The sequence below is a fragment of the Alosa pseudoharengus genome, unplaced genomic scaffold (assembly GCF_046254945.1).
Source record: "Alosa pseudoharengus isolate Yale_2024_CS ecotype anadromous, Long Island Sound unplaced genomic scaffold, YU_APseudo_1.1 YU_APseudo_1.1_scf_1, whole genome shotgun sequence".
Classification (NCBI taxonomy): Eukaryota; Metazoa; Chordata; class Actinopteri; order Clupeiformes; family Clupeidae; genus Alosa; species Alosa pseudoharengus.
The window spans coordinates 46,600,367-46,623,525 of record NW_027468564.1 but is presented as its reverse complement, the minus strand read 5'-3'; the positions used below and the strand labels follow the sequence as shown (position 1 = coordinate 46,623,525).

The window sequence follows — 23,159 nt, the reverse complement described above, 5'->3', positions numbered from 1 at the left end:
GCTATCCATGTGGGGGTACATGCCCACCAAGTTTTGTGTTCCCCGGTCTTTCAGTGTCCCGGGAATCCTTGTTGGTGTACATCACTAAATGTACACATAAATAGTTTTATTGTAAGGCCCCCCATGAACGAAAGTACACAAAACTTGGCATGCATTCGGAGGGTGTCATAATGATCCTACACTTTCAATTTCGTGCAGTTTTGACCATGTCAGCCAGAGATATTGTGATGAAAACACCTAATTTTTTGCTTTTTAATTTTTAACTAGGTGGCGCTATACATGAAATAAGTGGTAATGGGATGGGTTGACATGGCCCCTTGAGATCAACATACAAAAAAAAGGTGGACCTCCTAGGCCCTACGGTTCTCGAGATATTCACAGAAAACTGTCTCCGGCCACCTACAGGCCAGGTGGTGTATAGTAACATAAATTAATTTATTGTGTGGCCCCCCATGAACGGAATTCCACGAAACTTGGCGTGCATTCAGAGGGTGTCATAATGATCCTACACTTCCAATTTCATGCAGTTTTGACTATGTTAGGTCACAGATACCTGCGATTACAACACCTCATTTTTACTTTTTTGTGTTTAACTAGGTGGCGCTATACATGAAATGAGTGGTTATGGAATGGGTTGACATGGCCCCTTGAGATCAACATACAAAAAAAAAATGGTCCTCCTAAACCTTACGGTTCTCGAGATATTCACAGAAAACTGTGTCTGCCCTACCCTCCTTTCGGGGGGTGCAGTCCAGCGGGGGGGCTACAGATCGATCAAAACGAAAAACGATGGTTCCATGCTATCCATATGGGGTTACATGCCCACCAAGTTTCGTCTACCCCGGTCTTTCAGTGTCCCGGGAATCATTGACGGAAATTTGGACATGCGAAAAAAAAAGAAAAAAAAAAAAAAAAAAAAGACTAAACCTATATGACCGCCGCTTCGCTGCGCGGCGGTCATAATAAGGACAATAGCAATAGGCTAATAAACAAATGCCCATTCAATCAATGATAAGTTATAGTGCTTTACTGCTTAATGGACTAAGTGCACTTAAATTGAACAGGTAACAAATGAAGATGTTGGTCAGACTGTAATAAGGACAATAGCAATAGGCTAATAAACAAAGGCCCATTCAATCAATGATATAATAACAAGTTATAGTGCTTTACTACTTAATGGACTCCATGTTGAACAAACGTGCCTTTAGACACCTTTTAAAAACACTGTAAACTATCACAGGAACAGAGAGCACTGTGCAACTTATTGCACCCACATGGAACCACTGAGGAAGAGTCTTGAATAGCGTTCATGAGTAGTTGACAGAACAAATGGTAATCAGAAGACAGCATGTGAGCGGTTGGGGAAGTACATCTTGATCACTGAATTAAAATAACAAGGAGCAGATCCAGTCAGTGTCCTATAGGCCAAAGTGAGAGATTTAAATGTAATGCTGGCTACTACAGGGGGAGTGTAGGAGAATAGGCCTAGGAGTGGATATGCATGCCCGATATCCATAGGCCTACCCCATCTTCCTCCTTGCTGGAACAGTTGGCTATATAATGTATTTTCACTGTAGGCCTATTAGGACACATTATCTATGTATCTATCTAATTTTAATTATGGTAGCCATAGTACATGTGAGATTACAACAATAATAATAAATGTAATAATACAAACTGAAATGACTAATGAGTAAATGAATGAATGCGTTTATGTTATTGCATTGGGAAAGAAGTAGGCCTAAATCTGCTAGTGCTAATCTGCTTGTTTTTAGACTCTGTAGGTGGCTAACTATTTCCAATTCTGTTTACGATACACCAAAACTGTCACACTTGGATATTGAATCAATTTATGAAAAACACGTAGCTTATCAACAAACAAAGAAAAGTGAGTGTGTGCGCTGTGCCCGGGCGTCCTTGCCTCATGGGGGAGAGGGGTGGCTGGTGGGGGGTTGAGAGGCGCTGTGCCCCAGCGTCCTTACCTCATGGGGTGGGGTGGGGATTGAGGGGGGTGAGAGGCGCAGCAGGTGTTGCTGCTGCTGGTGTTGCTGGTGCTGGTGATGGGGGTGATGGTGGTGCCTCAACAGACTGCTGCAGCTCAACAGATTAAAGGAAAAGCACATTATTGTTAGATATGTATGTACAAATCTGTTTTAGTCTGTAAAACACACTGGTATGCAAAAGGTTTTAGACAGGTTCATACAATTGTATATATACCTGGAGATTGTAATACGCATTGGATGAGAGTACCACCTGCCTCAGCTTTAGCAGTGAAAGCTTTACGCCCTTCACCTTTTCCTTTAAAAAATGGCAAACAATGCATCAAAGTGTATCAAAATGACCATAGTGAGGAACAAAGTTAAAGTCAAATCATGTTGCAACAGCTGTGTGCATGCAGTTGAAACAGTAATAATAGTTGGTTATTCAATATTAACGTACCGTCACTGACTGAGGCAAAGGGCAACTCCTCAGGCCACCAAGGCGGCCTGTGTTGTGGCAGATATTCAGGCCGAGACAAACCTTGACTCAGTGCTGAGATAGAAGGGTGTTAAAGTGTAATCAGATTCAGTAGTCTGCATCATTTTGATCTTTAAATAAGGAAATTGAAAACATAGAATGCCAGTCATACCATGTTCTTTTATCAGACGGCCAATTGCCATCCGGCAATGTGTGCCACTGATATCAGGGTCAACGTATGGCCTCTCCCCCCAAAGCATCTGTAAGACAGTACGCTCAGTGTCATTAAAAACAAATGTTAAGGTTCCTTTTCTGAACTTCAAGAAAGGATTGACACAGAAACAAACCTTAACACCACTTTCATTTATACATACTACTTGACACACCCCTATTAGTGTACATGTTCAGCAGCTCAGCCTTCCTGTCATTGGTCCAAAAGGCCTCAAGATACTTTGGCCCTAAATGAACCGGAACCGTAACCCCCCCCCCCCCCCCCCCTTAAAATCCATTATCAATTAGGTTTGTGGTGCCATGTCAATATCATTTTTATCAAAACTCAGGGCCAGATTGTGACCATACTAAAATAATTGTTCTTCCATTGAATGTCATCTTCGATAGATCTCATCATTGAAATGTTGTTGAATAAATATTACATATACCTGTGAAATTGAAGGTGGGTGACTCACTGCTGAAATCAACCCATACGGCAAAAGCCAGGGGTGCTCCAGCCTCACCACCGCACCAATTCTTCATCTGAAAACAATATAAAAAAGATTATACTTTCCCTCTCTTTTAAAAGCAGCCTCCCTCCCTTTCTTTCTTCACTGCACCCAATATTAGCGGGTGCACATCTTTACTGTCTAGCTCTCCAAAAAGTCACCAACTTTAACATTACAGCTACACTGTCAGGCTAAAAAAAAACCTGCCACTGATTGAACTCCACGAGGCCCGGCTGGCCCTCCTTCTCTTTTGCACCACCGTCCTCTGTCTCTTCAAACCTTTAATTATGAAGAAAATGATGAACATTTAACATGAATTGAGACATGTCCCACTGTATATATTCTGAAAGCCTGACCTACTTTCCTGCAGACCTTTGCATATCATACGATCAGTTGTAGGTGTGATTTAACATACAATAGGACATGTCTCACCATGCTGCAAACTTTGGAGGACATAAATCTATACATGGCTCTATTTTGCATATTTGCGAACGAGGTACACATATGATAAGTTTTAAACTCCAACTCAAAGGCAAAGCAGTTTCAGCTACGCAAACCATATATTTTCTGAAAGCTGGTCAGTTGTAGGTGTGATTTAACATACAATAGGACATATCCCACTTTCCTGCAACCATTGGAGGACATAAATCTATACATGGCACTATTTTGTATATTGGCAAACAAGGTACACATATGATACGTTTTGAGCTCCAACTCAAAGGCAAAGCAGTTTCAGCCATGCAAACCATATACATAACCATACCTACCATAACCATACCTACCGTAGATAGCCTAAATTATATATTTTTTGAACGCCTGTAGTGTGGAGATGTGATTTAAGCTACGGTATAATAAGTTATATTCCTCCCTTCTGTGTGATTAATAAAACCATATGCCAGGATGACATCACTGTTCAGAGTGACGTGACGAGTGCAGGTAGTTTTTAGTGCTTAATAAAACCATATGCCAGGATGAGATTAAGCAAATATAAGGGTGGAATATACTGTAGGTTACACATGTCTCACCTTGATGAGGCAAAGGAGCAGCACTGCATACGAGAGATCCCTCTTGAACTTCTGCAGGATGTAAAGGTAAAACTGTTAGAAAATATATGCTTTAGGTGGTTGAATTACCTGTCCCTTAATAGTGGAGTCCACAATGGCCAGGGTGGTCCATATCACAACATGACCCGCATGGAGCGTACAAAGTTTCATCTCTCTAGCTGTAACGCAAAGCATTGTGCCAGCAAAAACTACTTTTTTGGCGATTTAACATTTAGCCATTTTTACATTTTTAGCCAAAAAACACACTTATGTTGATCCGATCAGTATGAAATCAGAACATGTTGAACAACGGGACATCACAAACAAGCCAGACTCAGTTTGGAGTCGGTGGATTATTCCCGGAAGGAGATAAACGGTTCGAAACGTACAAGGTTTCCCTCTTCTGGCGCGGTAACGCTAGGTGCTAGAGGGATGGGACCAAGACACACGGCACCGACTTGAGGCCCCTGACAAGTCTTCCAAAGGTGGGATCTCTAAGACACCCACAAAAAAAATTGTGAAGGAAAAACATAAAAAAGTTGACCACTCCCACTTCAGATGTGGAGTTGTGGGTGGTAGCATGGAGCTACAAGGCTGAAATTCAAGTCAGACCTTCTGCACATGACCCACATGGAGCGTGCAAAGTTTCATCCCTCTAGCTGTAACGCAAAGCATTGTGTCTGCAAAAAAAACTTTTTTTAGCCAAAAAACACACATATGTTGGTCAGGTCAGTAAATGTATATAGCGTTGCTAGGGTATATATGGCGTTTACTATGCTAAATACCGTGGTTGCTATGGTGGTTACTATGGTCATATTGTGGTGGTTGCTAGGTTGTTGCTAGGGTAATTTGAATGGTTGCTATGGTGTTGCTAGGGTAGATATGGTGGTTGCTATCAGTGTTGCGCGGTCTGCCCGAAATTAAGCGGTTGCCCGCGGATGACCGCGGTCACCCGCGGTTATGAGTCATAAACAAAATATTTTAATGATATTCGGGTCATTTGCGGACGGGTCAGTTAAAATTAATTAAATATATATTTTCTACAAATAGGCCTACTTAGAAAATCACGAGAACGCTAGCATCAATACAGTAAAGCATCAATACAGTAAAGTCAACAGTAGGTAAAGAAGCTGAAGACGCGAGTTAAAATAATAAAGACACCCCTTCAGGGAAAGCGATAGGCTATGGGAAATATTTGGAAAAGTTCTTAAAGAAGATGACCGTAGTACAAGTTATGGTCTATAGGCCTACTTCTTGCGAAGCCATTTAAAAGTATGACAGCCAAAACGGGCAGCCTGCAGGAATAAATGTTATGGCACAGACTACACAACCATATCTACCGGTATGTATAGGTTCGCGCATGCATAAAAGTTACCTTAGTTCGTTGTGTTTATGACTTTAAACAGTGGATGTGCTTTAGTAAAGCTTTGTGCTTCATTCAGCATTATAAACCAGTTCTTACGCTAACGTTTTGACCAGCAATGTATCTCTCTTGCCTATACCTTGCCTCACCATTTCTGTTTTCGAAAGAAAGATGTATGTAAGATGTCCATGGCCTTCAAATCTTATCCTAGTGTTCTAATCCTTGGTGGTTGCGTGCGTGCTTGCGCTCTTATTCTCATTCTCTCTCCTGCGCAAATGTCCTGCATGCCTACTGCGTGTAGTTCTACTGCATAAAGTTTCACAAATAAATTAGTTTGATTTACAGAAATGGCCTATACTGTCACACTGCATGCAGGCTATAACCAAAAGCACACCTTTTGTAAATAAGCGGGTCGGATCGCGGGTCGGGTATAATTTTGTCCTAATTAATATTCGCGGTCCGAGTTGCGGTCGGGTTGATTAAAATATCGGGCGACCGCGGGCCGCTTGTGACCAAACCCGCGCAACACTGGTTGCTATGCAAAATAACACGGTTGTTATGTTGGTTGCTATGGTGGTTGCTAGCTTGACATTATACAAGTGGTTGCTAGGGTAATTAAGATGGTTGCTAGGGCGTTAAAAAGTAGCCAAATAGGGATTTCATCTAACCTCTAACACACACATCAAATAGCTATATCTCTTGAACCATACAGTATAATTTGTTGAAACTTATTGTGGCACATGTTTGGATGGCAAGGAAGATGCCCATGAAATTTTATGCAATTGCCATGTCCAGAAAGCAAAATATCCTTGTCAGATTTTGATTCCCTATAAACACCTCAGACAGACTTAGTCTTATAACTCCCACCAGCATTTTTTTTCTTAAAAAGACCAAAATATCCAAGACATGTAAGAGAACTAAAAGAGAACAAAGGGGGATAACAAAGATAAAATAGCCCTCCAAAACTGTAAAAACATTCTTATTCTCTCTTAAAATGGGAGTTTTAGTCAAATAGGGATATTTCGTAACCTGCTAAAAACAATTGCCCATAAATCCTGGGTTCTTTCTTTATCCTATAATTATACTTTTTTATGTTCATTGCCATGAATTCTACCATTATCAGTTGTAAAACCAGTATAGGTTTACCAGACATACCTCCTATTTCATGCCATGCCATCTCATATAACGTTGTATGAGCCTGTTGATGTCTGCTGACAAGAGCTCCACAGCGCCTAATCCCAATTAATTGCCCTAAAACTGTGGTCAGATGATGAACTGTAACCACTAAAAAGCCGCCAGGACAAAAATTCCAGCGGCAAAATTGGGCACACCTGATCAAACACTTCTCCTCTTAAAACTGACAATTGACAATGCAATGTCATTACAGTATATTAGTAGCCTAGGCTATTGTAAGAAAATAAGTAGGCCTAAGTCAAATAAGTAGCCTAGTCTACAAAGAGGATAATAAAACAGATCGAAGTCGGTTTATATAACAAAAAGCGGCCCAGTGGCGGTTCTAGACTCAATTACTCCATGGGCGAGATCCCCCCGAGCGCCCCCCCAACAACAACAAAAAAATCTTCTTTTTTTTTCAAACAGTCATTTTTTTAAACAGCAACGTTAACCAAAATGATGGAAATAAATAATCAGAACTTTTGAGGTTTTGACCGTTTTGTTGCAAAGCATAATCCATCTCATGGTGAAATTAGTTGTTGTGTTTGTTAAAACCGAATTATTATTTTATAGGCTAAGCATAGGTATCATTGCAAGATGGCTAACAAACGTAAAAGTTATACTAGGCTAGGCCCTATCAATTAACATTGACGTTAGCCCTTCGCTCATGACATGATACTGTTATTATTAGGACATTACATAGCCTACCTTTATCCTTTGCTCGTTTCTCCTCTTCTACTTTTCTTTTTTTTTGGAACTGGACACCTGATGGCTTTGACCGCTTTCTGTCCATCGTGTTTGGCACTCGACAGTCGACAACAATCCACAAATTCCCATGATCCACTCGCGACCACAGTCAAGACCAAACCAATTCACCTGGGTGACCTCTTAATCGTTTTGTCACCTATTTTTATTAGCCATTTCACACAGTTAATTAAATGTGCAGGAATCATAGGTCTGCATTCATAACATTATGAGATGTGCGTTGTTTGGAAGAAAGTCAAGGTGTGAGTGATTTTAGCCCACTAATAGACTGTTGTAGGCTACTATACAGTTGATCCCCATTCATCCCCCCTTTCCCGTTTCATTAAGGAGACCCAGAGGTGAACTGTCCCCCGCAAACCCCTCCCTTCGCCCCTTCCTCTGCACAGTGCAGTGCAGTAGGCCTACCTTCTGAGCAACAGGGGCGCCAATTCCCTAATTCCTCACACAAGTGATGGATAATAGAAAATCGTTTTGCGACGTTTATTATTATTATTCTTTTTTTTTTTCTTTTTTTTTTAAGCGCTCGTGCCGCCCCCTACAAGATGCCGCCCCGGGCGACCGCCCGGTTCGCCCGTACCTAAAACCGCCACTGAAGCGGCCTGACATAGACAAAGAAATGTAGACTGTCAGTCCATAGCATTAATAACATTTACGATTAAGGTTATAAGTTTATTATATGCCATTAGTCATGCTAATTCGTCATATTTCCCATGCATACACTGGACTAAGAGTAGGCTAAATAAATGCGACTTACCGGGATGACGGATCAAACGCAATGAAAATTGTTGCACTCAATGACGGCATTCCCGCGCGAATTGTAGCCTACTGTACACAAGACATGTATAATCGATCACATCATTGATTGCATAGGCTCACACTAACGACTTCAAAAGTCAGTCGAGTGTATAAGGCTACTAATTTATTCTATTCATGGGTTTCATCAGGTCCCTTTCCACAGGTGTATTAATCAAGCACCATGCAGTCTGCATTGATAATTAAGGTGCTTAATTTTATACACCTGTGGAAAGGGACCTGGTGAAACCCATGAATTCTAGCTAAATTAATCTGATGGACTAAACTTTAATGCAAACGAAAGTTTAGGCCTATCACACGCTATTCACCTGTTTGATTCATTTTCTACAGGTGTTAATGATTGGCAGTATTTAAGTTATATTTGTTTTACAATTTGTTTTAAAAGGTGGCAAAGCAGTTTTCTGTGTGACCCCCTTTTGTCAAATTTCATTGATCAAAACAACGCTCTGAGAGCAACCAACCTTCGTAGGTCTTCGTTTTTGCCGGAAAAGCCCGGAAAAAAATCCCCATTGCGCGTAAGATTACACGCTACCTTTCTGCTGGCACAAATCAATTGGGACTAAAAGGCGTGAAATGACACGCGAAAACGCAAAACGGCGTCTGAATAGCACGCTAAATGACATAAGAAATTGGCGTGTCATTCTACGCCTTTTGGTGAGATCAGGCTGCTTTTACTGTAGCCTAGTAGAGTTTGCGAGGTGGAAAACAAGAGGAAATAATAGCTTTTAAAATGTCAATTTAAATTGTAGCCTTATATAATGCACTGGTGTGCATTTTAAATCCGAAATAATAAGGAATGTGAGGAGGCTGCTATTAACTTTAAAGAGTGCATCTACAATTGAAACTATCAGCCTTTGACGCAAATTTAATAGCCATGCCCGGTACAGGATGTGTGCTTTAGTTGACAGCATGGTAACTAGATTTTAATCGGTCAACGGAAGCAACTGTCCGTTAATGTTTATGCTGATTTTGCAACTGCGAGGTCCATGGCAGGCGCCCCACAGAAATGTTTCATTTGCGAGTGAGATGCACGCTGCCCCCTCTGCAGCGCGTTCGCCCCTAGTTTCAGAGCTATTCACCCCTTGCAAGTGACGTCACGTTTTGTTCGCGCCACAGCAAAATAGCCTAGTGGACGGCAAGAACACGAATCAAATCAATGGGTTGTAATGGGACATATCGCACAGCTAGGAGATTATAGTGAGATTTAACCGTAGTAATGCCCTTCCACGACTGTTGGCTTATTGTTTGGAATACAACAACATCCCATGTTCTTGCATAGATATATTTTGGTTTGTTTTCTTTGTGTTTCGGGAGTATTTCAACCACAATTGCATGCTTATCTCCTCAGTGTATGAAGCACAGCAGCGGTTGCTATAGACTCTGATCAGGACGGCAGATAGCACTTAGGCAAAGTCTTTGGCAAGATCTGAATGTAAACAGATAATACCGTTCAAGTTTTTTTTATTTATTTCCTATTTCTTTCAATTCTTTAACTTAAGACATGTAAGAAGTAAGTTTATTCGCTGGGCGACGTACAAACTGACGAGTTACATTAGCCCTAGCACTATGAGCTACGATAAACGTTAGCTAGAATAGCTAGCTTCTAAGTGTGGCAGCTAAGTTATTATTTCATGTTCTGATATGACATTCTTAACGTTTTGACTATGTTACAACTGATAAAAGCAAGACAAATAAAGTAACCAAATCGCTTAGCAATATTTTAGTCCAGAAATACTTATGGGTGTTCATTTACCATAATGTTAATTACAGTAGCCTAACGTAACTTTATCTCCCCTTGCTGTTACCACCAGTTTTAATAACTTTACATTTGCGATCATGACCCATTTCATCTAACAACACCACTGGCATCTTCTTTGACTATCAGACCCCAAACAGCAATACATTGAACTACAAAGATGTTATAGTAATGGTGTTCAGTTAATCATAATCTTCATGACATAATGTAATTTGCCATCCGTCTCCTATCTTTTTGCCGTCCAGCATGGAGCCGTCACGTGACTAAATTCACGCGTCTGCAAGGGGTGAATTCTAGGGCCGTGACTGTGGTAAACAAACTATACAACTATGCACAATTCTTGCAGGTAGCACATTTCTTGCTCACCAGGTTTATTTTTGTATCTTCCTATATCTCCGCGGCATCATCAAAGTCCGACGCTTTGACTGTATAGGCCTACTCGTTTAGGGACCGTTCGTTATTTATAAACGGGGTCACCGGAGGAAAATAGGGGAGGGTCATGTCTTTTTATTCTTTGTTGAGGGGAGGGTCACCTAACTTTTTTTTGTCTAGGAGGGAGGGTCACCCATCTTTTGTATTAATGAAAACAGCAAAAAATCAAAGTGGCTTGTTTGATTGTTGATTTTCTGTCGCCATTTAACGTTCTCTTTCGTTCCATAGCTCTGTCAACATTGAACAATGAAAATAAGGGAGATTTCCCGGGTTTCTCACGCAAAATACGGAAAATGTCAACATTCGTCCCCATTAACGTTGGAAGGGTTGGAGCAACAAAGTAGCCTACTTTATTCACGCCTAACAGCCTATATCCATTTGGTCAACTTTATCCAGCCCTAAAAAAGCTAAATTTAACTTTGGTTTACTTGTAGTTTACCGTGTAGCCTAACTTTAAACAGTGTGCATGCTTAACACAAAGCATTGTGCTTCATTCATCCACACATCCAGCTCCTAACGTTTTGACAAGCATTTCTACCAATTGACCTTGTTCCTGCCCATCTCTAGCTTTGCTGTCTCCATCCTTTCTGTTTTTGTTGTTTGCAAAAAATATATAGTATTTATTGGTAACCAGCAACAAGTGCAATTTGTTAATCGCCATCATCCTCTCTCCTGCCAACAAAAATGTGTTAGGCCTACGTTCCAAGTAGCAGTGCATAATTCTGCTTCATAAAGTTGAACAAATACATTTGGTCATATAAATAGCCAGTTTATGGTCTACAGTGTAGTTGGTAAGTTATGGTAGGCCAACTTGGAGTGAATATACAGGGGGAATTCTTTGTCTAGCTGAGTAGCCTGGCAGGTGCGCACGTAGGCATAGCCTACGGCCGAACACCGCAAGCGCTAATGAATCTTGCTCTCACGACAACCACGTCGTTAACTTAAATAGGCCTAGGTTAACATCACTCTGAGTTCGCATTCAAGCAAGCAAAACGATGATTTGAATACATCTGTTTCACTGGAAGGGCAAGGGGTAACAACAGGACAACACAGAGACAGGCCAGAATGCAGGACTAATGTTATGAGAGTATTACAGTAATATGGGATAGGCCTATTCTACGGAAAATATTAAAACGGCAAGACAGCAGGGAAACGTTAAAATGATAAACCCGGAAAAAGTTGACATGTTAGGTATTTTTCGGTCCCTGTGATTATTTGTGAAATTGTGCAAACGGCCTTTTCAAGTCATTTGAGAAGGAAGGAGTGTAGCAAGCTCCCAAATTGACGCTCGTCTGAGAAATTGAGTTTTGGATAATGTTCAGCTTCGGCAGCTTTACAATGACTGAGGAAGCCTAGAGACGAGTCCATAGCAACAAGTTCATGTGTTGAATTAGTTATTACCCAGTGTGCTTTGTTGAATGGTCTCAATGCTTTATTGTTTTATTTCATGTGAATACTTACTAGAGGAGTAACTTTTCAAGTAGGCTAATGCAGTTGCAGGAAGTGTGCATTTAGTTTCCATGCTTATTGTGTTTCCACAACAATGTAGTAAATCTACTGAAATGACCACCATCTTGGTGAAGTGTGATGTGTAAGATCAGAAAGCAGAGGTTGAATATAGGACGGTAGCATTTGTTGATGTGTTACCATAGCATAGCGTGAAAGATCGTGGGTGGAACACGTCGACAATTGGCCGGGGAGGGTCATGTCATTTTCTAACAAGCTGCTGGAGGGTTGTTGAGAATTATAGTGCAGGTAGGTGAGGGTCATGCAATTTTAGATCGAAACACTCAAAATCCCTCCGGTGATCCCGTTTGTAAATAACGAACGGTCCCTTAGAGGATACTTTTTCAGGCTGCCCCAGTGCGTGGCGAGATGTGTCAATTTCCGACTGTAGATTTTCAACTGTAGCACCTTAACTGAATTTAAGCAGACATTCTGTTATGCTTCGAAGTGCATTTGGGGGCAGTTTATTAGCTTTTATAAGGGGAAAATTCCGAGGATCAAGGCATGCTAGATCGGCAATTCCCCGTGCTGAAGGAAGTAGACGCATTCGGTTTTGAAATTCCCAGAAGTCATTGCTTCATGTAGCCTAACTTTTGTAAACCAATAATAAAATAAAAGATACAGGCAGCATATTTATTGTATTCCAATTTCAAACAATGCACTTTTAAATCATTTGATTGAATAAGGTTACAAAAGAATGTAGACTGATGTAAATATTTAGGGTCACCATGACTGTAGTATAGAGACTCATGTCTGGTATAAATACTGATCAGTTTCCATCTATGAAAGAGGAAAAGGTAGTTGGAGATAGATGGCTTATTCGTAAGCCATGTAACACTATTAATGCTTGATATTGGGGATAGTGGGCCGAGAAATATAGTAAAACCGTCTTTACGATAAATGGGCCACGCAAACCCGACAAACATGCTGCTCCGTGATTGGCCGGCCCAAACGGCCCACGAGGGGCCGCGGCCCTTCTGGCATCTGCCCAAATGCCAGTCCGTCACTGGAGGAGACTTATGGTTGGTGTTGTCATTACATCCTGAGATCCTTGAGCTCCATCTCTCTAGGGGGGGGTCTCTCTTCTCTGCAGAGTCTCATACACTGAGGCCTGAGCTGTTCTCTGGAGAGGCATGTACGTGTCACTCACACTCCTCACATTCTGCAAATTTATACAAACACACACATTAACACACACACACACAAAGAGTTTTGTATCTACTCCAGTGCTATTACTGAGCAGTCAAACAGGATGATTAAATAGGCTGAATAAGACATTAATATGACCCCTTACCTGCAGAGTGTCATACTCAGAGGATGTGGTCCTGGGGTTGAGAGCTGTGTACGTGTCATCATGGACATCAGAATGGACTCCCTGTAAAGGATTAAGAGAGGGAGATTTTGGATACTGTAACAATCCGCAAGGTTGTCTCAAAATGGTCTTTATTGGTTATGCACCAAAAACACACAAACACATAATTCCGGGCCAGACCTGACCCTTATGCTCCAGCAGTAGTCTACTTCAAACATTCCTCAAACAAAAGTTTTATTTTAAAAATAATTGATTCTCGATACCTGTCTTCTGGTGGTGTTTTTCCTTGCCATTTTATACATCCTAAATATAACACAAGGAACCATCTATAATTTTCATTTCACAAGTATCCAAAGCAATCTCCACAGAATGTACCCACACTAAGTACCTTTGATATAAAATATCAACAGAAAATGTTATACAGTATAAAGAAGCAAATAAACAAATTTCAGCCTTTCACCTGATAGACACCACCAGCATGAGAGCAAGAATCAAGGCTATGATGATTCCTGACGTCACAGCCATGGGAATGGCAAGTCCCCCTGACACATAAAGATAGTATTTTATGTCATCGTAATCATAATAGCATTAATCAATGTGGCTAAAATGAGTCCACACCACACTGACCTTTAGAAGGAACAGCAACTCCAGTAGAGTTCCGAGAGCCTACTTCATTCTGTGCCCCACAGTGGTAAAGTCCACTGGTATCAGAGGTCACATTGAAGCTGATGCTCTCCCCTGTGCCCCTAACAAGAGATTCAGCTCCACTCTTCATATACCAGGTGTAGGTGTGTGTTGGTGGGTTGGCATCACTGCTGCAGGTCAGAGTCACTGAAGTCCCCTCCTTTATTCCATCAGAGGGACTGATGAAAACTGAGACGTGTGTTGGCCTGTCTGTTAAAACATGTTTGCAGCCAGGTTACAGTTCCCATCACACTTTACATTATCCATCCATCACTCACATTTTAAAGCTGCTTTACTCTGCAAAGAGTTTTCTTCAGAATGTTAATATCACATGGAAGTTATAAAGAAGTGCAGACATGTTCACTTACATCTCACGTTAAGAGAGACATCATTTGAGGAGAGACTCTCATGTCCTCTAACAGAACAGGAGTAACTGCCTGCATCCTCACTGCTGACTGGGTTTAGATGCAGCTTGTTGTCTCTGGTTGTGTGTTTATAGGTCACAGGCTGTCCATTCTTGTACCAGATGAAGATGGGGTCTTTACTCAGAGTACAGGTGGTATCGCAGGTGAGGGTCACTCTCTCGCCCTCTGTCACAGCTTCAGGAGGGGTCAACACCTGCAGATCTGGAGGATTAAGTATGTAAAGATACAAGAAGACACACTGATGTATGTAGAGAAGAAGAGGGTAAATAATTTACCTGTTACATAGATGTTGACTCCAGGTAATCCAGAGTAACTTTCTCCCTCTTTGGTTGTAAACCTGAACACATATTCTCCAGAGTGACTGACTCTGATGTCTTTGAGTCTCAGAGTACAACTGCTCTTTTTGTCTCCAAGATATTCCACATGATTTTTGTACTTGTCAGCCAAATTGAGATCTTCTATGGGATTGTTAGATTTTTGTTTATTAAACCAAAATGTGTTGTTGATGCTGTCATATTTTGGATGTAAGTAAGTGCAGGGAATGTCCACCGCTGAGCCCAATAATACACAGCTATTCTCATAGGAGTAGGTCACACCCCAGCACTGTTTATCTGGAATACCTATAATCGTACACCAAAAAAGAACACCAAAATTCATATCAATAAGAACATACAGTGCACATAATGGGCTCTATCTTGCACTCCAGCGCAATTGACTTTGTATACTCGCGCTTTTGTCTTTCCTATTTTGCAGTCAGTGCATATTGGAATTTTCCCTCCACAGGTACATATGCGCTCATGGGGGCGTTTCAGCGAAAAGAGGGGGCGTGTTCCGGCGCAAACGGTCCCTGTTGATATTTTGCAGTTTCAGAAAACAATTCCGCCTCCTGGTCTAAAGTCAGTGGCGCAAATTCAGATGCTATTTTAAGGGCGCTGCATGGCCACAGGCCTGCAGGAATGAATGCTATGCACATCGATCTACAGACACCCTGTGCACAGATGGAAACATTCAAAGTCTTGATAATATTTGTCCGTTTCCCGGTTTTGTTCATGCATTGGTCAACTAAAAATGTAGTAGCCTATATAGTACATCTACATGCAATATCTTTACAACAGCAACGCCTAATTACGACCTATTAATTTGGACAACTTTATACAGCCCTATAAAGGCTAAAGTTACCTTTAGTTTTGTTCCAATTTACCGTTGTTTATGGCTTTAAACATCGTGTGCGCTTTAACATCAGCCTATAAGCATTATTCCAGCTGCGCTAAGGTTTTGACAAGCACCACAATTTTGCCTACCTTGTTGTAGCCCATCTAAAATAACTCCAAGCTTTGCTATGTTCCCTCCATCCTTTCGTTTTTTTCAAAAAACGTTTTATATCCCTGATGGCCTTGAAGTGTTGAGTTTGTGAATTAGCTTAAATCGGCTTATTATGTACTGTTAACCAGCAACCATAGTAAAAGAAAGCAGCAAGTAGCCTTGGCTACAATTTCTGTAGTTGCTGCGTCCATTCATTGTTATTCTCTCTCCTGCTCAAACAAAAGTTGTTTTTGTTGATGATAACATGTTTACAAACTCTATCATAAAATATTGTAAATAGCCTACTGTCATGCAGTTAAAGGTAAACTATGCAGTATTGGCAATTTCCTTACTGTTTTCTCGGTTTTTGCTTATTTTTCGCTTGCTCTGTCATGACGAATGTCTGAGAAACTCCATCGCTACCTTTTTCTAGCCGGTGCCTGGCGTGTATGTGTATTTGAATGCAGTAAAGCAATTCGTTACACTCGTTATACTTCCTGACACTGAGTCCGTCGGCCCGCCGGCCCACAGTTGCAAGGGTGGTTTTTCCGCTCAGGTGCTAGGGGGAAGCGAGACAGCCACCATTCAACGTGAAAAAAGTCATATAACCATTCCAATGACTCTGAAGCAGTTAAATGAAGGTAAATTAAGCTAAAAATGTGCATATTAAACTAAAAAACCTGCATAGTGTGCCTTTAATGGGATACTGTGCAGAGTTGGAAAGTTAGGTCAACTTGGAAACTGTTTCTCGTTGTTGAGTTGCCTGATGGTGAGGTACAGCGTAGCTTACACATGCAGTAGCGCTTGCTTGGGCGCCTGTGTTGCGCAATGCACTTTGCTCCTCTCATCTATACGACGCAGTTCCCATTTCTCCAAACCCTACATAATTATAAGGACAAATATTGCTACATGAGGGAAATCAGTGTGGTGTCCGATGTGAAAAAATAGGTATACATCTAGCATACACATTTCCACGAATCACGGATGTGTTGATGACATAAATTAGGAAATATTACAGGACTTAATGAGACGTGATGTTGAACTGCATGCCTATGCCTTTTAACCCAAATGCCCCAGCAGCAGCAAGGGAGAGGAGAGCTTATCTGACAGAAGATCTGCATTGTCTATAGTGAGGTAATGTTAGATTACATTGCAAAAATCTCACCATGCATTCATAACCTGTGATTCTGTGAGAGTAATCCCAAAACATCGGAAAGTGACATTTCTGTATTACATTTTGTCAAGAGGAAAAATCAATAGCAAACTGTTCCCAACTGACTATAGCGCTGTGAACCGTTCCTGGCTGCGCCTGGCAAATCCGCCATCATAATAGCAATCTGCTATGGAACAAGCGTGTGTCGTGGAAAATGAAACCACAAGTAATCCAATCAACCTCCAATTAGCACTCTGAATCACTATCACTAGCACTCTGATGAACCCGATCCAGGAAGATACTGGAGACTGAAGAGAGCTGCCGTTGACCAAGTTTAATTCACGAGTACTGACAATGGACAAAGTCTGACAAAGTCTGACCAAGTAGATAACCTGTTCCCATGAGAAGGTGCGCACGATCTGAAGTATGAGCGACTGTGCTTCGCCTTTTACTGTACAGTATGCTATGTGCGAGATCCCAGATCCTCCTAGTTTCCGTATGTCACTCACCCAATCCGAAATCAAGGTTTTTCCTCGTGACTAGTGATTGACACCTGACTTAGCCAATCAGCGTTATTCCGATCGATCATAATAGTGGATTTAGTTTTGACACTTTTCAATAAAAAAAAAATAAGGTGCTAATGCACAGCTTTAAGTTTGGTGTTCTCATGTGTCATTTTAATGTACGGTTCTTGCTGACATAACGTGTCCTTCAGGTATGATGTATGATGTATGGCCCTCTGAATGATCGCGCCTTGGTGTGATGTTTTAGGGCTGTATTTTCGGTCACCAGCGCATGGCGTAAAGTTCGTTATTCACACGCGCAAAGTTGAATTCGTTATTTTGCACCTTTATTTTTTAAGCATTGCGCCCAGGGGTGTGGCAATTAACAACCTAGGGAGGGACCTGGCGCATTGTCTAAAAATCGCTATCATACACCACCTAAACCTGGTCAGAAGTCAATGGCGAGTTGGTCATATGCTATTTTAAGAGCGCATGTCAACAGTCATATTGTCAGGTGCACGCACCATCCTTCTATCATTCATGAACGCACACCAGCACACGTCCATGCAAAGCATTACAAATTGCACGATTACAATGGTAAACATAATTAGAATAAAGATATTACGAAATACTGTACATCTCATGATGAGTAGTTATTCACCATCATTTGCAAATTGGTAATGACGGTTAAAAGTGATTAGGGGAGAGGCGAGAGACAGGTATGGAGCACAGCTGAAGACGCACTGTCACGAGATATAAGCAACTCCTGCAGGATAAATGTTGTTTTATTCAGTCATTTGAGCAACATTAGGGTAAGTGTTGCTTTTTCCAGCCTATGTTTTCGATGGTAACCCATTGTCAGTCAATAGTGAAAGTAACTGCATATAACTGTCTTGTCGTTGACTGACTCCTTGGTGAAGTTAGTTTCACTTTGCCAATGAGTTCAAATAATAGACGAGTGCAAATGCGTGAAGGCTATGCTAGGTTTTAGTAAAGCATGGTTTAAGAATGACTATTCCATACGGTCTCGCAAGCAGCTTCCTTCAAATGCGCCGTTGAATGCCAAAATACGATGCATTTATTTGACATATCGCGCGTTGCGCCGTTAAAGGGAATGACAGATGTCATTCTCATTGGTTTAAAATGATGTTACACACCCATATGACTGATTAAAAGACCTAGGAACACCTTGTTACGCCATGCGCTCCACTTTTGAGAACGAAACCCCTCCCAATGTGAACTGGACATCCTACTAAATTTTAATAGACTTTTGACGAGTGACGATGCACTTTAGAATGTCATGATAGGGCCCTTAGTGTGCGTGACTTTGACTAACGGCCTATAGTACTTTATTACCATATAGCTGTCTCGGTTCCGTCATTAAATGGGCTCCTAATGGAGTCTGTGTTTTGGGTTCTTTCGTTTTTGAGCACTTAGCACTGTTTTCCCTATTGCCAGGTGTCATTCTCTTGTCAATGAAAAGTGAACGATACCTGGATCGCGTGCTATCAATGCTTTGAGGTGCGTGAGAGCAGAGAGGGGACTTGTCGAAAAGGTGAACAATATCTGTATTGCGTGCTATCAATGTTTCGAGGTGCGTGCGAGCAGAGAGGTGACTTGGCGAGCGAAACCCACGTGCAGGTGGGTGCATGAACCTTCAAGGGAACAGGACATTATGTTCTTTTTCACTGCAGAGTGGTACTCAGGTCTTTTTCACTTTATGTTGGAAATTTACCACACGGGCCTGTTGTTAAAGGGAATGTGAGATGACGCTCTGATTGGTTTATTGCATGTTACGCCCAAACCACACCCATGAGTAATGTAGCTACTACAGACCACCCCATTTTAGATTTGTGTCGGGCGCAACAGTCATTATCCCGCCGGTAAAATAGCAAAAGCGCCCAAGATCCGCCCACAAAGCGACTTGCACAAAGGCAATTGCGTTGGAGTGCAAGATAGAGCCCTAAAGCTGAGTGTGTTAAGGCTTCCACCTAGCTATCTGACTCTGACATAAAAACAATGAAGTTGTCAGATGAGATACCACTGAACAAATATGAAACAAAGCATAAATATACGGTATAAATATACTTTCTAACTAAAATAGGTTCTAAGCTTATACACTGAAGGTGTTCTGCACTTACACTTTGCAGGGGAGCGTAGAGCTTCATAACCTTTTACAGCACAGGAGTAACTGGCCACTTCTGGGACTCGTATGGAGACTGTGGTTTTGTCTTGTAGAGGCTGTCCATTCTTGTACCAGACATACTGGAGGCCTACGCTGCAGGAGGTGCTGCAGGTCACTTTAGTCTGATTCGCATCTCCTGCATCATCTTCCTTTACTTTCAAATCTGATTTGAGTGAGACATAAGTTGAGATAATGACTTAGTGACATTAAAATCAGTTAATCATTGCTAGGCCTGTATGATTTGAAAATGACATGTAATGATTTTGAATTGTTGTGCTGAGTAGTACCGGTAACAGTCACTGTAATCCCAGGTTTGCTTGTTATCCAGCTCAGGTGTAGGGTTGTGAGAAACCGAAACTGATAAACACCAGAGTGATCGTCTGTAAGTTTGTCTATTTTCAGGCTGCAGTCATAATTAAGAGGGTCATATTTTATGACTCTCCCACTCCTCTCTTCATACCACTCTCCTCTGATATAGGGACCAATCCCAGAATAGTGATATGTGCAGGGCAGGACCACTGATGCTCCTTTAAGACCACAGACACTAGTGGTGGAGTATGTCACACTCCCTCCACTCTGCACAGCTAAAAGAGTCGATGACAACAAACAATTAATTCAATCCTAGTGACTCCAGTTTTCAGTCTTCATCTTCAATATCTGTGTAAGAAATCCACATATATCACTGAGGAATTAAAGTAGCAGTATGTTCCACTTTACCTGACATGTTTAGACATAATACCACCAACATGCATATTCCTTCAAAACCCATTCTGTGCTTCCCCTGCTTTAATGAATGCAACACACATTTAGTACTCAGCTGATGTTAAACTGCAAAGCAGTTAGCCTTAATGATTGTATGGCAGTCTAAAAATAAGTACCTACAATTTAAGATCAGAAGCAACACCCAGAGTAGAACACAAACAGGGACATGTCCAGTTCACAATTTTTTTTTTTATAGCAGCAACAGGAAGCAGAAACTGTACAAAAAAGTCTAAACAAGCAGGTTAACACAGAGATTAAAAACAAAAAAATATTGAAACATCACAAGTTTGAAAGAAAAAAATATTTCTAAAATAAATGTCTTCTTAAAGACAAATATTCTTCTACCTTGTTATGAAGAGATATCTGCCAACGTCTGAATAACGGCACCTTTGACGAGTGACTGAACGTGTGAATGTGGAAACGATAAGCTGACAGAATACTTCCCTTTTTGCAATGTGGGTTTTTCCAAAATGCTGATGGCCTTTGCTGACATAAGACAACTCCTCCATCACAAACAGCTTCCTCAGACCAGTGTTGTCTTGTACTTGTGGCACTTTAATCCAGTTTATCATCACTGTGTCTCTACCACCCATGAGGTCCAGATAACCTCTTGACCTTTTTTCTGCACTTATTCTTCTCCTTTTTATCTCACATTTCGGACCACATGACCAGTACATCCTTTAACACGATGGAGTGGATGCATGTGAAACCCCTGCTATTGACCCCGCGCTAAAGATAAAATCATGTTTATTATCCAAACAACATACTAAACTTCAGTGGCAGGCAAACTTGTACGGTGGGATTTTATGATAAAATGAAGATGGGCCTTGCCCACCACAGTTTCCTTAGGCTGGTGTATTATAGTACTTGTGGCTCTTGGTGTCTGGGAGGATGACGTCTGCTTGACCCATGTGGTGACGCCCATATGGTGACGCAGACTACTGGTGCAAAGACACGACCACAGCAACAGAAAACAAACTGAAAAGTAACATTGTCATGTGATAAATGGACAACATTCATATCTTAGGCAGTAATTTGAAAATATTAAAACTGTCTTGTCTGTTCTGTTCAACATTCAGAATTTCTTTTATGGAAAAATCCCCTCTTTGCCTTAAAATGGCTTGGTTGATCGGTAAATTAGTGCCATATATTTTAGTTTGGGAACGTGCGCACATCCAAATGAAGGTGCAGGAGCCAAAAGTCCAAGATCCAACCTAACAGAGAAGGTCCGCACACTTGCTCTCTGTTTTTTTTTAGTTTATTTGAGTTCAATCCCCAACACAAATGATGTTTCGAACCCTTCGGCTCTCCATCAGACTAGTCATGATCATGATCTGGTCCTATTTAATCAATGGGACTGTGTCTGTATTTCTCCTCTCTCAAATTAGTCTGCCACACATCAGACTATTTAAGTATAACCACTCAGACGATATACAGCAACTGCATGTGTAGCTTCTGCTTTTGTTCTTGTTTTTTTAAAAATATAATCATGTCTTTGCATGTAACCACGTGTACACTTAGGATACTAGGCTATGATAAACAGCAGACGTCCTTCTGAATAAATGTATATTACTATTCTAACTAATCAGTATTAGGTCCATGTGTTGTACAAGCAATGTTATTTAAGTTAGGGGAGACCGGGGACAGTTGCAACACTTTTTGCATTTGGCTCCGTTACTCAGAGACGGTTTGGATTAGACAAAACATTTTTTTATACAATACACTTACATATGTCTGTTAATAGTCTAAACCATTTAAAGATAATTACAGAATCTACATTTTTCACAATTTGCATTTGAATGTAAGGAGTCAGATGTTGCAACTGACCCCGGGCCCGGGGACAGTTGCAACATTGTTTGGGGATGGTTGCAACATGTTAAAAATACAATATATTACAATACAGTATAAAATACAGTAGGACTTTAGTGACATAGGAAGAATGGAACAATTTGGGAGGCAATTCACTTTTATTTAGACTATTGTCATGTAAAACATGTTTTTAAAAATATATATTTTATATTATCATATTTATGCATTTTATGGGACTGTACGGGGACAGTTGCAACAGTTGTTGCAACTGTCCCCTTTCCTGTCAGCTATGATAAAACCTCATGTGCTAGCTAAACAAGGGGACCTTGACACATGCTAACCATAGTAGCTTAAAGTTAACATATCACTCATTTAAATCATATAAGTTTGAGCTGAATCACAAAAACAGTGACAGCAGTTTAACAGAAACAAAGCTCAAGAAAATAAATACTTTCATCCCTAAAAAACATTTTTTTTTTACAATAAATCCTGGAACAGTTCAGGAATCTCCTTGCTTTTTCTCTGCTAGGGGGGGCACCGAACTGAGCATATGCAGTGTGAGTGTCATCACTCTACCTTGTTTCTGATTGGAGAAAATTGACATGTTGCAACCATCCCCTGTTGCAACTGTCCCCGGTCTCCCCTACAAAAAAAAAACAAACATTCCTGCATCCACTCAGTAGAGGCAGAGAAGAGAAATTAGGAGAACTCGCTCTCAGAACACTTCTGGTTTCCGACACTGGCTGCAGTTCACCTAAAGAGGACTGTGAAAAAAGTGTCCACCATCTTGTTTTTAAAAAAGATAAAAATAGGATTTTCTTTGGTAGAAAACATCTTCCTTCTTTAATTTATCCAATGTTTAAAAATGGACAACACACAATAACTTGCACATTAGTCTCACACCAACACCCTGGCCCTTTTAAAGAGCACCAAAATGGGTGTGGTCCAATTAACTCATTAACAATTACCAACACCTGCAGACAGTTAGTCAGCTAAC

The 23,159-nt window shown here is 41.0% G+C and overlaps 1 protein-coding gene and 1 long non-coding RNA gene across 6 annotated transcripts; both read right to left on the bottom strand.

Annotated features, from left to right (window-relative positions):
- Positions 1 to 1,988: 1,988 nt before the first annotated feature.
- Positions 1,989 to 4,376, bottom strand: LOC143106205 (uncharacterized). The gene is made up of 5 exons (XR_012983649.1): positions 4,202 to 4,376; positions 3,117 to 3,210; positions 2,630 to 2,717; positions 2,440 to 2,532; positions 1,989 to 2,298 (listed from the first exon to the last, which is right to left on the bottom strand). It is a non-coding gene; the product is annotated as an uncharacterized LOC143106205 (long non-coding RNA).
- An 8,104-nt stretch (positions 4,377 to 12,480) lies between these two features.
- LOC143105893 (B-cell receptor CD22-like) lies at positions 12,481 to 20,754 on the bottom strand. 5 transcript variants are annotated; one of them, XM_076270271.1, is made up of 11 exons: positions 20,699 to 20,754; positions 20,309 to 20,582; positions 19,879 to 20,175; positions 19,548 to 19,754; positions 14,724 to 15,068; positions 14,392 to 14,649; positions 13,967 to 14,233; positions 13,800 to 13,881; positions 13,603 to 13,642; positions 13,322 to 13,402; positions 12,481 to 13,189 (listed from the first exon to the last, which is right to left on the bottom strand). In XM_076270271.1, exons 2-11 carry the CDS (start codon positions 20,358 to 20,360, stop codon positions 13,094 to 13,096), a joined length of 1,725 nt encoding a protein of 574 aa, XP_076126386.1. In that variant the 5' UTR covers positions 20,361 to 20,582; positions 20,699 to 20,754; the 3' UTR covers positions 12,481 to 13,093. The 5 variants fall into 5 exon arrangements, with proteins under 5 accessions (XP_076126386.1, XP_076126316.1, XP_076126242.1 ...); XM_076270201.1 differs by having other exon boundaries at positions 20,309 to 20,375; positions 20,474 to 20,731; XM_076270127.1 differs by having other exon boundaries at positions 20,309 to 20,372; positions 20,474 to 20,731.
- Between the last annotated feature and the right edge of the window lie 2,405 nt (positions 20,755 to 23,159).